Below are 15,545 nucleotides of genomic sequence, written 5' to 3' on the forward strand. Positions count from 1 at the left end.
ATTGATTATATACATTTATATTCATATATTTATGAGCGATACAACGATTTATTTTGGACTATATATTCGCACTTAATTTACTTGGATTTAGGATTCTGTCATTTTTAACTAAAATTTTGGCTCTATATATATAGAATATACGATATTCTAAATATAGTAAATGTTGATTATTTTTTGTTAAATCCTTCATTCATTTTCCAATATTGTTGGCTACACATTGAATGGCTTTGAATTAAATGTGATATATATTCAACTTAGTTTTTATATAAACTATACAGTTTAGAAAGAATAGGTTAACTTCAAGTTTACTATCGAAAAGATATTACTTGATATTACAGTTAATAATTGCATCAAGTAATTGCACCATAATTTCTTTTAGTTATGAATCCCTTTGAAACCCTTTGAAATTCAGTTCTGGATCTAGTATCAGATCAAAGTCACTTTTATTGCGTTTGGGATGTAACATATTATATAAACTGCAATAATCAGTTGTTCCCGCCCCTACTTTGCTCTTATTGACTATTTACCTGTTTGTCTATCAATCAAACTTTCTTTTCCTCTCTCAATTAAGGTTCAACATTTATCGAGCCAATAAAACCGATCATAAGGACTTTGAATAACTTTTACTAAATCCATTTATAAAGTTGTCAATAATGTAAATGAAATTGTTTAATTATAACACGAAGCACAACACAAAATATTAACATACAATTAGATTCTTCTTCCTAAACATAACAGTCCTGAGTGAACCGGAGCTTCCTCAACCAAATTTGGCCATCTGACTTAATCCGATGCCAAGTTTTTCACTCATTCAACCGTAGCTTTATTAAATCGTCTTCAGCATTATCTTGCCACCTCTTTTTAAGTCTGCCTCTTGTTGCAAATACGATATGTATCATCATCTAGACGTATTGGGCCAAAAACCTTTCACTATACTTTCCGTTAGTGGGATAGTAGTTGACATGTTTCGTTTCTTTTATGTGTCTATACTTCACAGCCATACGTCAGGACTTGTCTAATTAGACATTTATAAATACGGAGTTTTAATTGTCTTGATAAGATTTTAGATTTAAAAAGTTTTATATGCACATAGTATGTCTTATTTGCTAAATGAATTCTATCTTGTATCGCAGCTAATGTGTCTTCTTTAGAGTTCAGAATTAAAGTATTTGAATTCTCTCACTGCTTCAAAGCTAGTATTGTCAATATTAAACTGGCCATTACAGAACCTGTATTTTGATCTCAGAATATATTGTGTGTTTTGTTGATTGACTTTTCACCCGATTTTTGCAATGGCGCTCGTAAGCTTTCTGAACGACGATCTTAAAGCGTAGGGGCTCCTGGCTAATACCTATAGTAATATCGTCGGAGTAGCTACAAAATTGGGTGTCGTTGTTAAACGTTTATTTTAACAAGACACTGTTAGAAATGAATAATTAATTGTAATGAATGAGAATGGAATATTCCCAGATTGAATGTTGAGAAAGAGAGTGCATTATTATTATAAAAATATTTGGATTAATTTTTATGCCAAGAATGAAAATAATTAAATAAAATAAAAATAAATAAAATAAAAATTAAAAACTATTTCAGTAAATATTAAGTATTTAATTTTTAGGATGTGTGTGAAGGATTTTATTATAGTTTGATAAAAAAACTATTGATATAATATTTGCTTTATTAGATAACTAAACTAAATAGCATAAGTTTTATACTAGCATTTACTTGATTACCTTAACAAATCTTAACGAATTGAGGATAGTGTATTTTAAAATAAGTATAATATTTAACTAAATAATTTATTTAATTTTTTTCATCTCCTTTATTTAAATTTATTTTCATGCTGCTCTAGAACTAAATAACTTATATCACAATTTAATCACCTAAGCTTAAACCTGGCCGTTGCCGCTTAAGCACAAAAGAGCTTAATTCAAATAATTACAATAAATTTAAAAATTAATTATAACAAATTAAACAATTAAATAAATTGTCACCAATAATAATTAATTAGGTACTTAGGTTCACACTATATTGCATTACTTTGAAACAAATTTTTTGACTTATGTTTGATATTTATTGCATTTGCCTACATCAATTGCCTTGTTTCTAATTGGCTTTAGAATTTTACTTTCTCTAAAATACAGTTTCACTATGGCATTACTTGTTTCCGAGCGTCTAAATAAATTGATTTAACTTTTTATAAAGCAAAACAGCGAACTTTTGTGCGATTGTTAAAGAAAACTTAATAGAACGTACAAAAAATATATAAAAATTTAAATTAATTTTGCTCCATCGTTTGCTCAGGTAGGTTCTTAATATTAAAGAACATTATTTAAAGACACAAATTGGCTTTACAAATACTTATAAATTGAACATTGCCAAGACTCTCTGTACAATACAAATGTATCTTAACAATACAAACTGCAAACAATAAAAAACTTAAACTAAGATTACAATTACAATTACAATTACAATTACAACAACAAAAAATAACCGAAAAACATTACCAGTGTCAATACAAGTACAACAACAAATTCAGATACAATTTCATTGGAAACTGTAATACAATAATTCCTTATTTTTGTGGAAATTTCCTTTTAAAATTTTTTTTTGAAAAATTTATTTCGTTTCTGTAGAAATGCCGTAGAATTAATTTTAAGTAATTAAATTAATTTCTTAGTTTGTTTAAATTTTGCATAAATAATTTTGAAATTATAGAAATAACAAAATTAATAATTAAACATGTTTAAAAGTGATTTATAGAAATAAATTTTAATAAATTTAAGTAATTTAAAATGAATTGTATATTTAATAAAATTAATTAATTAAAGAGTTAAGTTCTGTTAAAACAAAAATTTATTCATTTTAATAAGCATATATGAAAATTTGTTTATGACTATATGAATATAGTTTAGATATTGTTGACTTTTGGTCCAATACTGTAGCAGTGATTTATTTAAACCCGTCCCCTTCGTAGTCGTAATTTTGCTATGCCGTTTTAATTAGTTCACAACACAACGTTTTCATTTATTTTATTTTAAATTATGTTATTGACGTTAAACATTTAAATTTTTTTATTTTTTTTAATTTACTTTAGTTTATATAAATTTTCAATTTTAAAACTCAATTCAAAACAACTCTTACTATCCATACATTTGCAAACAAATCATACCAAGTCCAGTTATGTTCCAAAAAAGTTACACTTTATTCTGTCATTCTTTCTATAAATAACTTTGGATCTCCAGTAACTAAAGTTCATAAACATACATATACTCATATATACAATATACCACCACATACATAATACACAGTATTTAGTACTTTTAACTCTCTCACTCGTTATACAAATTCAATTCTGCAATAAAAGAAATATTTAACAAAAAAATTACCAAAATTTGCATAGATGAATATTTGATTTCATTTATTTTTCTTTTTCTTCTTCTATATATTTTTATTTAAATTAAAAAACTTAGACATCCTTATCCTTACCTGGTTCACCGTTTAACATACGCAGGGGATCACGTAGTTCACATAAGGTAAGCGCCAAAAATCGCGCCATACAATTTGTCAATGCAAATATAACAAACTTCTAAACAAATAGTATTATATATGTAGTATATACGCTGTTCACAATAAAGCTAATACGTAGCATTGTTCCTTATATAATATATAATTTTATGCTATATACCACATATATACTATTTTGTTACATACATAATAATAGCATTATATCTTCATCTGAACTCACCAAACACATCAATATGGCAAATTTTGTATCTATCAAAATAAAAATTCGTTGTCGACATTATTTAACACCACCTAAACGTATATGTATATGTATGTGCATATATGTATGTATGTATGTATGTAATATGTAAAATGTAATAATATCAACTTAATATATACATATATATATATATAATAAAATATTTATATTGTAACCATTCTATTGTATCTTACATGCAAATACTATATAATCCAGTAATACCTTAAAAATTTAGTGTTTATTTTGTGTTTTAGGTACTATCATTATCCATAATCGTTACTGTATAATTATTTACTATCATTTGATTTAATATTTTGTTTATATTCGTATATCTAATATATATAACGATCGTAAAATCGCATCTACATAACTATCTTAAGCTCATTCCATCTCGATATCGTTTGTAAAATGCACAATAATCATCTATAATCATACCTATACTTTTTGTCGTGTTTAACTTTATGTTACAGTATTTTTTTGTATTCTGTTGCTCCTAATAAATATTGGGCCACACTTAATGCCCATAGTGCAGTTCCTATTCTCAAATCCTGTACTATTTTAATCTTTTAATCTTTAATATTTTTAATAAAAACTAATTATGTAAATTTTATATAATATTTTTTCATAATTTTATATCGCTTAAATAGTTTTCATTTGACATATTCGATATATGATTTTAAATTTGTTCTGATTAAATATTTTGTATATAATTTTGGAGTTAGTTTTTAGTTATGGTTTTGTGTTGTTGTCAATCAATTCATAAAGTCATTCTAAACTTTATTTTGAATAATAATCTTATATCATATTTGCCACTCACCACTACTACTACTACCCTAAATGTGTGTAAAATATAAAGCAACTACTAACAAAAAATTCAAACAAAAAACCACCTCAGTATACAATACGGAATGGGCGAGGACGTTTTGGCATACCAGGAAGCGATCGAAAGCCGCTCGTACTGTCAACATATCAAGATGCACAACAGCATTTGCCTTATGCAGATGACTCCAATGCGGTAACACCGATGTCTGAGGAAAATGGTGCTATTATTGTGCCAGTTTATTATGGCAATTTAGGTATTTTCAATACATATACTCAACGAATATGACAAAAATAAATAAGGATTTTTTTTAATGGCATAGGTTCTAGACATTCATCTTATACCTCGCATCAGTCAAGAATATCGTATACATCGCATAATGATTTGCTTGGTGGTATGGCAGCCTTGGGTGCCAGTACGATGACCAAAGAAAGTAAATTAAGAAATCGAAATACGCGACATCAATCGGGTGCTGCCTCGAATGGTACAAATTATATGGATAATAATCATAAGGAACAACATCGAGATTACGTAAGTAATTTTCGTTATACTCTCTATTATAAAATAACACCAAAAACTAATTAAACTTGAATGGTTTTAAATGTATTAACAAATTTCTTAGTGTTAGTCTATGGCTATACAAGGAAATAATTCGTACTATTTTACACTAGATAAATGATTTGTTTTTTTAATTAAAAATTTTTTTCATACAAAAATTTCGAATTGCCTGTTTTATTGAAGCGATTTTGATTCCCGGTCTGAAATGAAGGGCCAAACACATAAGAGATAAATTATAGAATAACTTTCAAAATCTAAATACATCACATATTTTGCAAGACGGCATGCAAAAACGTTTCTTACTCACTTCTGAATATTGTACTAAAGACATTCTACCAGAGCGAAGAAAACCATCTTATAATCATAATATATTTATTTACCGACTACGAAATGAAGCAGTTGATTTACATTTTCCAAAAAGTCTATTACCAACTTAATGTCATATCAGATAAAATTATGAAAATTAAAACAAAAATTAAAACTCAGTGTTTGGTTCAAATAATATAAGACCATATAGCAAACTAAATTTCTGTGATAACTATAATGTCTTTCACAGAACTTTTTGTAAGGTTTTATACTCTGCTAGCTTAAATAGCCAACGGTTTAAATTGCTATAAATTAGAGTTTATAATAATAAGAGTCTATACTAATGGTTCCCAACCTTTTCTTTAACGGTATGAATATTTTAATATACTTTATGCTTCTCTGCTGTGATATGTAATGAATTGTATAAGTGCATAGGTACATTATATAGGCTACAAATTAGATATATAATTACTTGAAAATTTTTTGAGTTTATTTTCTAATAAGGTCTCATAAATAGTTTTATACTTATATATTTGATTGTTCCCAGAGGACGAATTCAGTAATATGGTAGTTCTCTTTTATTCTCGTTGGGATTTTAATAGATTGCCAATCACATGCAACACGCTATAAATAATGAAGAACTTTCTTTATTAGGTACTAAAATACAGTATGTAGTAATTATATCTATTAATATTGATACTCAGTGATACCTTACATCAATTATTAAGTACTAAATTATATATACAATTTAATAATAATATAAAACAATATAAAACAAATAATATAAAACAAATATGTAAAAGTTATTTATAAATAGATAAGAATAAAGATTGGTGTAAGTCAAATATGTCACTTATTAATAATATATTTCTAATTCATAGGAATTGGGCCTTGAATGTACTGATGATGCCGGAAAAATAAAACACCACGACAATCCTTTTATCGAGCCCGTCCAAACGCAAACGGTGGTCGACATGAAAGGTATGAGTCATATAAAACTTCCTATGATTATTTTAACTATAACTTAACAAAACAAATAAATGTTCAATTTATCTCGCTTTAAAGATGTGATGGTCTTAAACGACATAATAGAGCAAGCCGCTGGTCGGCATAGTCGCGCTAGTGACCGAGGCGGTAAGTCAATTTGCTTTTTAAAGTAAAAAACTCGCCTATAATTTCAAAAAATTTCTCCATTTATGAATTGCATTCATGTTTACAATTTTATTTATTTGTAAATAATTTACGTATTTTCCAAAATGAATTGATATGGAACTTTTGTATTGTTTTAAATAATTTCGATTATTATTTGTAAATATTGTGCGTTTCAAATATTACGTTTAAAAAAAAAATATTTATAAATTCGTTATAAATAAATGTCTGTTTGTTTCTATTGCTTAAATAATATTTTCTTGTTCTATTAAATATGTTTTATAAATTTCTAATAATATTTATAACCGAATATGTATGCGAATTTTTTATTAATTTTTTTTGTTAACAATTCAAAACTCAAAAAAAAATTAATATATTTGATATAATGTTTATATACATAATTATATAAATGCATTATAATTTAATTTTGAAATTTAACAATTATTGAATTTTTTTACTAATAATAATATTTTCATAAAAAAGATAATAAAACATAAAGCACATTTGTATATATACAATATATTTTCATGATAGATTGGCATGATTTACAAAATGACATTGCCAAAATCATCTAAAATATTCAGTAATGAAACTATTTAAATGCTACAAACATAATTACTACTACAAAGTTAAATACTATTTTGCAAAATTGGTTTTGTATATATTTACGCTTACATTGCTTAAAAATATTATAAATAATATATGGAAATTACTTTCAACTATTGTACTACATATAGTAGATGTACTGTAGATATAATTTATGTTCAATCTCCAAAAAAAAAAGTAGCATTTAAATATGATCAATGTTAATTTTTTATAAAATAAAACTATTTGATTATATATCCTCATCAGCAAACATTTACTAATTTTTATTCTCTCTATTTCTTTATTTTTAATTAAAAGCCAACCAAAATATATATTATAATATATAAATGACTTCTTTGACTCGTCCATTTAACATTCTTTCGGTGATGCTATCTGAAGATTTACAAAACAATACACTTTCACTCACATTTTATGCTATAATTTTTAATTATTCGTATTTTTTTTTTTGAAAAATATGTGTCCTTATGAAAAGATTTACCTATGTGTATGGTAATGACTTTTGTGCTTGTAGCTCTGCACCTATTAAGCTTCAATCAAATCTACAAATCTATACATATACATAAATATGTAACTATTTTCTCTCAATACAAAAGTTGTTGCTTACACAAAATTAATTAATTATTAAAAAAAGAGAGGTTTTCACTTCACCAAAAAAAAAAAATTTCAAAATTAAAAAAAAAAAACAAAAATTGGAAAAATTAAAATGCAAAATCTTTAACAATAATTTATGTTATTATATTGATTATAATTTATTTCATTTATTTTTCACAATATTTTATAATAATTTTGTTCTCAATGTTGAATTAACTTACAATTATTCCTGTTATTATTATTGTTCTTATTGATAATGTTATTATTATTATTCAATTATAGCTGCATGAAGTTATAGTAATAAATTTGTAGTGCTAATTCATTTCAACATAATTTATTTTAATTAGTTGAAAATTAAATGCATTATGTAGACAAAATTACTCGTTGATATTTGATATTTGTATTTTTCAAAATTAGAGTTAAAAACAGTCCAAAGCGCATGTTTTATTACCACTTTTGCATAGATACTTTTTTAGATCAAACACTTTTTAAACATTATTTAATTTTTATATAGCAATACCAATCATTTTGAAGCTGCTCAGTAGTCACTAATTGCTTTAGAAATAATTTTTCGTAATTAGTTTGCATTGTCGCTAGTACACTGTTGAATTAGTAATTAAGCGAAATTATTTAATCATTTACTTAAATAATAAATGAACGCATTTAGTCAAAATTTAGTCAAATTTAGGTTTTCATAAGTGTTTTGATATAAATTAAAATTTGTTCTTTGGCAGCAAAATCATACATTCAAAATATTTACAGAAACAAAATCATTTCAACAAATCTAATTATATGCACTATTTTCTCATAGAAGGTACACTTTAGTTATATAAAATGGTTATAATAAAAATTAATAGGTATAAATTTTTATGTTGAAACAGCAAATCATAATTTTCTTCACCTCTTATTAGTCGCGTATACATGTTAATTATAAAAAATTACATTTAATTCTTGTTTAAAACTAAACATTACGAAAGACTTGGCAAGACTATAGAATTCTGTACAATTGAAAGATTTTATCTGCTGTTTATGCTTATTCATTTATAGGCCTTATACCAGCATTATTTTTTATAAAGCAATATTAATATAAATATTCGTATGTTTAATACTGACGTTTGTCTTTAATATTTAATAACTTTATAAAATGTTCGTTACTTGAACGAAATTCTTCATATGGACTTTATTTTGGAGTGTGGAACACACAATACATTACGAAAGACGTATTTGTGCTATATAAATAAAAAAACATGTTAAATATTGAATCGTGACATCAAACTTCAGTATTCGATAACTTCATAAGATAATTTGTATTTATAATGGATTAATCATTTGTTCGATTTTAGTTATATTATTATTTTATCTGTTGGTACTTAAGTATAAATTAACCCGAAACTACTTAGCTCAAACCCGTGGTACTTAAGTATCACCTAACCAAGCTATTTAAGTGAAACTCGCGGTACTTATTTTCACTTAACGTGTAGTTATATATAAGTTATATAATTTGTGAAGTAATTTTAACGTTTAACAATTTCTAAAAAATTCTTAATTACTAGAGGAGGAACAATTAAAAAACAACAACAAAAATTTCTTTTATATTATTTTAATAATTGAATTTTTGGCTGACCATACATCTGTTTAAAGTATTGTCAAATTATCATCATCAGTAGTTTTGAAATAATTTAATTAATAATATTTAATTATTAGTAAATAATTTTTTAAGACTGCAAGTACCAGGAATCGAACTCGTTATGTTTCTGTAAACTAAAATGTTATTTTTTAAATCAAAATTACTTTCTCTATTTTCAATATTCCAACTGAAACTTAGAAGAAACTTAAGATTTCTAATAGCTACACCATTTGCTAAAGGTATTATAGATTGCTTTTAATTTATATTGATTTAAAATTAGATATTATAATTACATAAATAATTATCTTTAAACTTGCCATTTTCATTAAAAACTACACATATTTATACGTTTTATTAATATATACCATATGTTTTATTATTATAATAGTATTTTCAAATATTTGTTTATAACTACACGTATTTAAACAAGTGATTTTTTAAGTATTATTCATTGTTATAAAGTAGTTGTACTAAATTTTAAATATTATAAAGTTTATAATATTTAATTTAATTTATTTAACATTAATATAGTATCTATTGCAATACTTCACAATTTTTACTATAATTAAGAAATACATTTAAAATTTAAATGCTTATAAACTACTACTTTTAACTAAAAAATATATATTTACCTGAGTATATATAGTAATTTGGCTTATACAAGGCATTATGAATAAATTATTTGTAGTAAAGACATCTATTAGCAATTACCTATGTTGGTAAGATAAATCTTTCACTAACTTAATGTCAAGATGTCATGAGATTAAAAATAGTCTTAAAGTATTTAAAGTTATTGCCGTTCAGGATATACTAGTAACAAGCATTTCAGATAACTTCTACATCCACGAAATACAAAACTTTCATTAGCAAAGAAATGATTTTAAAAGCAGAAACCATATAATGCCAAAATGGATTTAATGTGGTTGATAGTTAAAATGTGATTTTTAGCCAAAAAAGACTCGATAACAAATTTCGATCCATGAGAGCCATTTTGTGTTAAGTCATTTTAATTGGAATAAGCCGCTCACCCAATGCTCATTTATAGAAATGTACCTTCAAGAAGCAAAAAATGGATCTAATATAGATGCTTAATTACAGTTTCATTAATTTAAATGATTGTTATTATAAGTAAAACGGACCTAAAACATCTATTGTGTATTTCTTCAAGCCCGATTTCTTTAATGAAAGACAGCCTATCTTTACTAACCTTGAATCTCTATATTCCATGAAATACCCTCCTCGGTGTTTCTTCCGCTTCCGCTGTGTCTACAGCTGCAGTGACCGGTTAATGTTTCGGTAATAATTTTTGGGTACCTCTGTATTAGTTCTATCCAATCCTTGAAGCATTTTATTCTATTCAATCCTTGTAAGTCCACAAAAGCATTTTAGATTGCTATGGTTTAAATAGTTCTTCCCAATAAAGTTACTTTTCCTTTTCCTCTGCGCGATTCATAAGAAGGTATAGACTTTCTTTGCCTAGATCGCTGAAAGGTACTGGGCCTATCATTATTGAAGCAGCGCCACTTGCGAGAATTTAAATAATACATTTATTTGATTTTTAACAAATTCAATTACTGTTCTGATCGTTTCTCAGGTTATTATAGTTTCGGGTAACAACTCATCATCATTATGTATTGTTACTCATGATATATATTCTCAAGACCATCCGTTTTTTTGGTTTTGGTTTTGGTTTTTTTGGTTAGTGACTTCAAATCTCATTTCCTGATGTCATGACATTTATTTATCAATAAAACAACTAGTTTTCCGGAGAATGTAATTGTCACTGGATGGCCTCACTACAAATATCTTTTTTAAAAAAGTTCTGTTTACTTTGAACTCTATCTTTTATGTATCTAGTCTATGTTATTTTAATTCATATAATTGTTTAAATGTTTTAAGCAAAATCATGTCAAATATAGCTTTAAATTTGAATCATAAGTAGTAAAATCAGTAAATGCTCACTATTAATTAAAAAAAATACTTTTAAATAATTAGTTATAGTGTAAATTAATTTGTTTCTGGTAAATATTTGAAGCAAAAGTGACGCTAATAAAATTTGTAGAAATAAACATTTTATTTCGTTTAATAACATTATGTGACAAAAATGAAATATGCTTGTCTATTTCTTGATTTTTCAACGGTTTTTGGTGGGTTTTGGTCTACGGAGCTCAAATTTGCAATTTGTTTATATTCCACACAGTTGGGTCTATGACACGATTTTCATTTTTTTAGTGAACTTTTGCTAGATATGATATATATTTTTGCTGTAGACATCTCTCCCTTTGTTTTCTTTCTTCCCTCTCAAAGAGGTACTTTCTTAAAATCAACCACTAAAGAAACTTTTTTTAAAAATATTTGATAAAATTTTTCTTTTTGACGGGAAGGGAAGAGAATTTGAAAACGGAGATCTAAACAAAAATTTTCATCTATTTACTCAATAATGAAGTTCGTATCTCTTGAAAAAAATCTCTCTCAAAATCAACCGCTAAAGACACTTTTTTAAAAAATATTTGACAAAATTTTTCTTATTGACGGAAAGGGAAGAGAATTTGAAAACGGAGATCTAAGCAAAAATTTTCATCTATTTACTCAATAATGAAGTTCGTATCTCTTGAAAAAAATCTCTCTTAAAATCAACCGCTAAAGAAACTTTTTTAAAAAATATTTGACAAAATTTTTCTTATTGACGGGAAGGGAAGAGAATTTGAAAACGAAGATCTAAGCAAAAATTTTCATCTATTTACTCAATAATGAAGTTCGTATCTCTTTATCTCTTTATTAACTCTCTCGAGTTTCATTTTTAAAAATTTTTAAAATGTTAATACCAGAGACCGCAGTGCTCAGGAGAAAAAGGGATTGCAGACTTAAGCTCAGCCGCACTAAATTATATATAATTCCATTGAAAAATCATAAAAGAGAATTTACTGTCACATAGTGTAATTGAAGAAATGATTGTAGTAAAGTTTGCTATACAATACGAATAAATATGCATTAGTATATATGATCAAAAATAATTGATAATAGATAATGCTTTCTCTAGAGCAGTAGTTAGTTAAAAATTAAATTTAAATCTTTAAAATTAAAATATAAACACAGCTCAGTGCAGTAAGAAAATTTTAATCAAATCATGCAAAATGAAGTTCGAAACGTAAGCCTCTCTTTTTAATGTCCACCAAAATTTGACTTGTGAGTTTTGCTACCAAATTTTATTATGGAAACCTATTTTAATATTCGTGTATTTGAAATAATTGACATTGTTGCGTGTTCTAAATTTATATGTTAATGTTGAATTATATTAAATGCGATTAAAATATATATTATGTAAAAACGCAACGATTAATGCAAATATATATAAAAAATTGGCGGAGTCAAAGTTGGTCAAAATCGACTAATACCAAATTTTATGGTTCAGTCTCCGTTTATTATTTTCCAACAGAAGATGACGACGAGGATGGTCCCACGTTTAAAGATAAGGCACTTGAAGCAACGATGAAAGCCATTGATATATTTTGTGTGTGGGACTGTTGTTGGGTTTGGTTAAAATTTCAGGAATGGGTATCGTTCATTGTCTTCGATCCATTCGTGGAACTTTTCATCACGCTCTGTATTGTTGTGAATACTATGTTTATGGCGATGGATCATCATAACATGAATCCAGATATGGAAAAGATACTTAAAAGTGGTAATTATGTAAGTATAAATTTACATATAGTATTTTACCTAAAAATCCTATATTAAAATGTAACAATATTTGCAGTTTTTCACAGCGACTTTTGCTATTGAAGCAACTATGAAACTAATGGCGATGAGTCCGAAATACTACTTTCAAGAAGGCTGGAATATATTCGATTTCATAATTGTAGCGCTATCATTACTGGAGCTCGGCTTAGAAGGCGTACAGGGTCTATCTGTGTTACGTTCATTTCGTTTGGTAAGATAAGAGAAATTCATTTTAAATGGCATCAATAAGATATTTTATAAAACTTTGTTGATTCAACAATATATATACAACCAAATGGGTTAAATGGCATAAGAATGCTCCCAATTGTCAATAAGCAATTAAACTATAATAAGCATATTTTTTGTATTTCTATTTTGACATTACAACAAAATTCCAGCTACGTGTTTTCAAATTAGCCAAATCATGGCCAACGTTAAACTTACTGATATCCATCATGGGTAAAACAGTCGGTGCCTTAGGCAACTTGACTTTCGTTTTATGTATTATAATCTTCATTTTTGCTGTTATGGGAATGCAATTGTTTGGCAAAAATTACACAGGTATTAGGGGAAATGCCATACTAACCTAATCATTTTATTAAACTAGTATTTTCCTTAACTGCATACATTAAATACTTTTTGAATTTATTTTAAATATTTTTACCTTCCTAACATTTTTATGAATACGAAATGATTTGAACAATTTCAACACAATTTAGTAAATACAGCATATTTAAGTTTTAATTTAATATTAATTGTTCAAAAATTAACAATTTTTGTTAACGAAATAAATTATTTAAGCTTCGAGCACGTTTTATTTTGGCTTATCTTGGGGAAAATAAGTGACACAATCGAGTTATTTTCCCTAATTTTTTGCATTACCGCGTGGTAGCTGGAAGACACGAAATTGCATTTGGAATTTGAAACGTTTAAGCATTTCTACATAAACATAATGATTAAAAAATAATTAATTAATATAAACACATAATTATATAGAATATGTGTGTGATACACAACTTCTATATATACATATAAGTATAAAAATTTTGTATTGAAATTTTAAAACTAATTTGTTTTGACGTTTTATAACATTTTTCTTCTACTGCTTTGCCCGGCTTACTAACAATACCATAAACAAAAACAATGAATCCCAACTCACACCCGACCATTTAAACTAACATTGGACTCATAAATATCTCATCATTTATAAACACACATAACAAAAATTATAACAAAAACTACAGCTAAGAGTTTTCAAATTGGCAAAATCATGGCCAACACTAAATTTACTCATTTCAATTATGGGCCGCACAATGGGTGCATTGGGTAATCTAACATTTGTACTTTGCATTATCATCTTCATCTTTGCTGTGATGGGAATGCAACTGTTCGGAAAGAATTACCATGGTAAGTAGCACTGACTAAACTCTGTTAAAAGTATATGTGTTTGTTCGTTATTGGAGCACATGTTTTGATTAGAACTATCTAGAGCATATAGCGTACGTTTGCTGTAACATCTATATTACTTTACTACTGTGTTTATGTACTTTTTATGTGTAGCTTATCTATGTGGTCCATTTGTAATAAATGTTTTATATTTTTAACATAATTTTCATAAATACACAATAAATATTTCATTAAGTAGGTTTTATATATATATAAATGTTTTGAAAATTTTTTTGCATAATAACATTTACTATAAATAAGACAATGTATAAACTTTGCTCTCCCACAATAATAGAAACTTAAATGAAGTGTACTTCTATGGTATAACTGTGAAATTTCATAAGAATGTAATCAAACATATGGAAACATTCCATATTTTTCATCTCCTTTTCTAATATTCCCATATTGGGAAATTGTATGATATACTGCCCTGTTACTGGTATTTTAGTAAAGCATGTGAAAGTGCTATTCACACTGTCTCATTTAGGCACTTGCTTATTTATATTAATAAGTGAAAGTTCTCATTATAATGAGCTCCTTTATGCATCTGGTGAAATTTGTATAAACTTTTATAAACTTCATTTAATAATATATCACACAAAAAAATTAAATATATATCTTATATATTACATCATTAATAAATATATATATAAATATATGATATATCAATTTCATAATCAATTAATAAAAACAATGATTTTATTAAATACTTACTTCCTCAGTGCCTTTGTTGTTGTTTGCTTACATATTACATATAAACTATATGACACATATTTCAGTTGCTTCAGCTGAGTTGTTGTTTGCTTGCATATTACATATAAACTTTAAATTTTGGTAAATTCCTTTGTGGGAAATTTATTTTTAAGGGTTGCATTCGACAATTTTCACCTTAAATGAACTGATTATCAATAATAATGAGTTAATTTATATGAAATCACTTTGTATGGTTAATCATC

The 15,545-nt window shown here is 26.1% G+C and overlaps 1 protein-coding gene across 6 annotated transcripts in view; it reads left to right on the forward strand.

Annotated features, from left to right (window-relative positions):
* Positions 1 to 15,545, forward strand: part of LOC119669378 (sodium channel protein para) — a gene marked incomplete at its 3' end in the record, with an annotated part of 79,206 nt that overhangs the window by 45,889 nt on the left and 17,772 nt on the right. For 2 of the 6 annotated variants that reach the window (XM_038079238.1, XM_038079240.1), the window contains 8 exon segments: positions 3,474 to 3,536; positions 4,662 to 4,842; positions 4,909 to 5,117; positions 6,332 to 6,431; positions 6,516 to 6,584; positions 12,836 to 13,113; positions 13,181 to 13,354; positions 14,388 to 14,550. In XM_038079238.1, the coding sequence (XP_037935166.1) occupies positions 3,474 to 3,536; positions 4,662 to 4,842; positions 4,909 to 5,117; positions 6,332 to 6,431; positions 6,516 to 6,584; positions 12,836 to 13,113; positions 13,181 to 13,354; positions 14,388 to 14,550 (1,237 nt within the window). 6 annotated transcript variants of the gene reach the window in all.

Source organism: Teleopsis dalmanni, chromosome 1 (genome assembly GCF_002237135.1).
Source record: "Teleopsis dalmanni isolate 2A chromosome 1, ASM223713v2, whole genome shotgun sequence".
NCBI classification, from domain to species: Eukaryota; Metazoa; Arthropoda; class Insecta; order Diptera; family Diopsidae; genus Teleopsis; species Teleopsis dalmanni.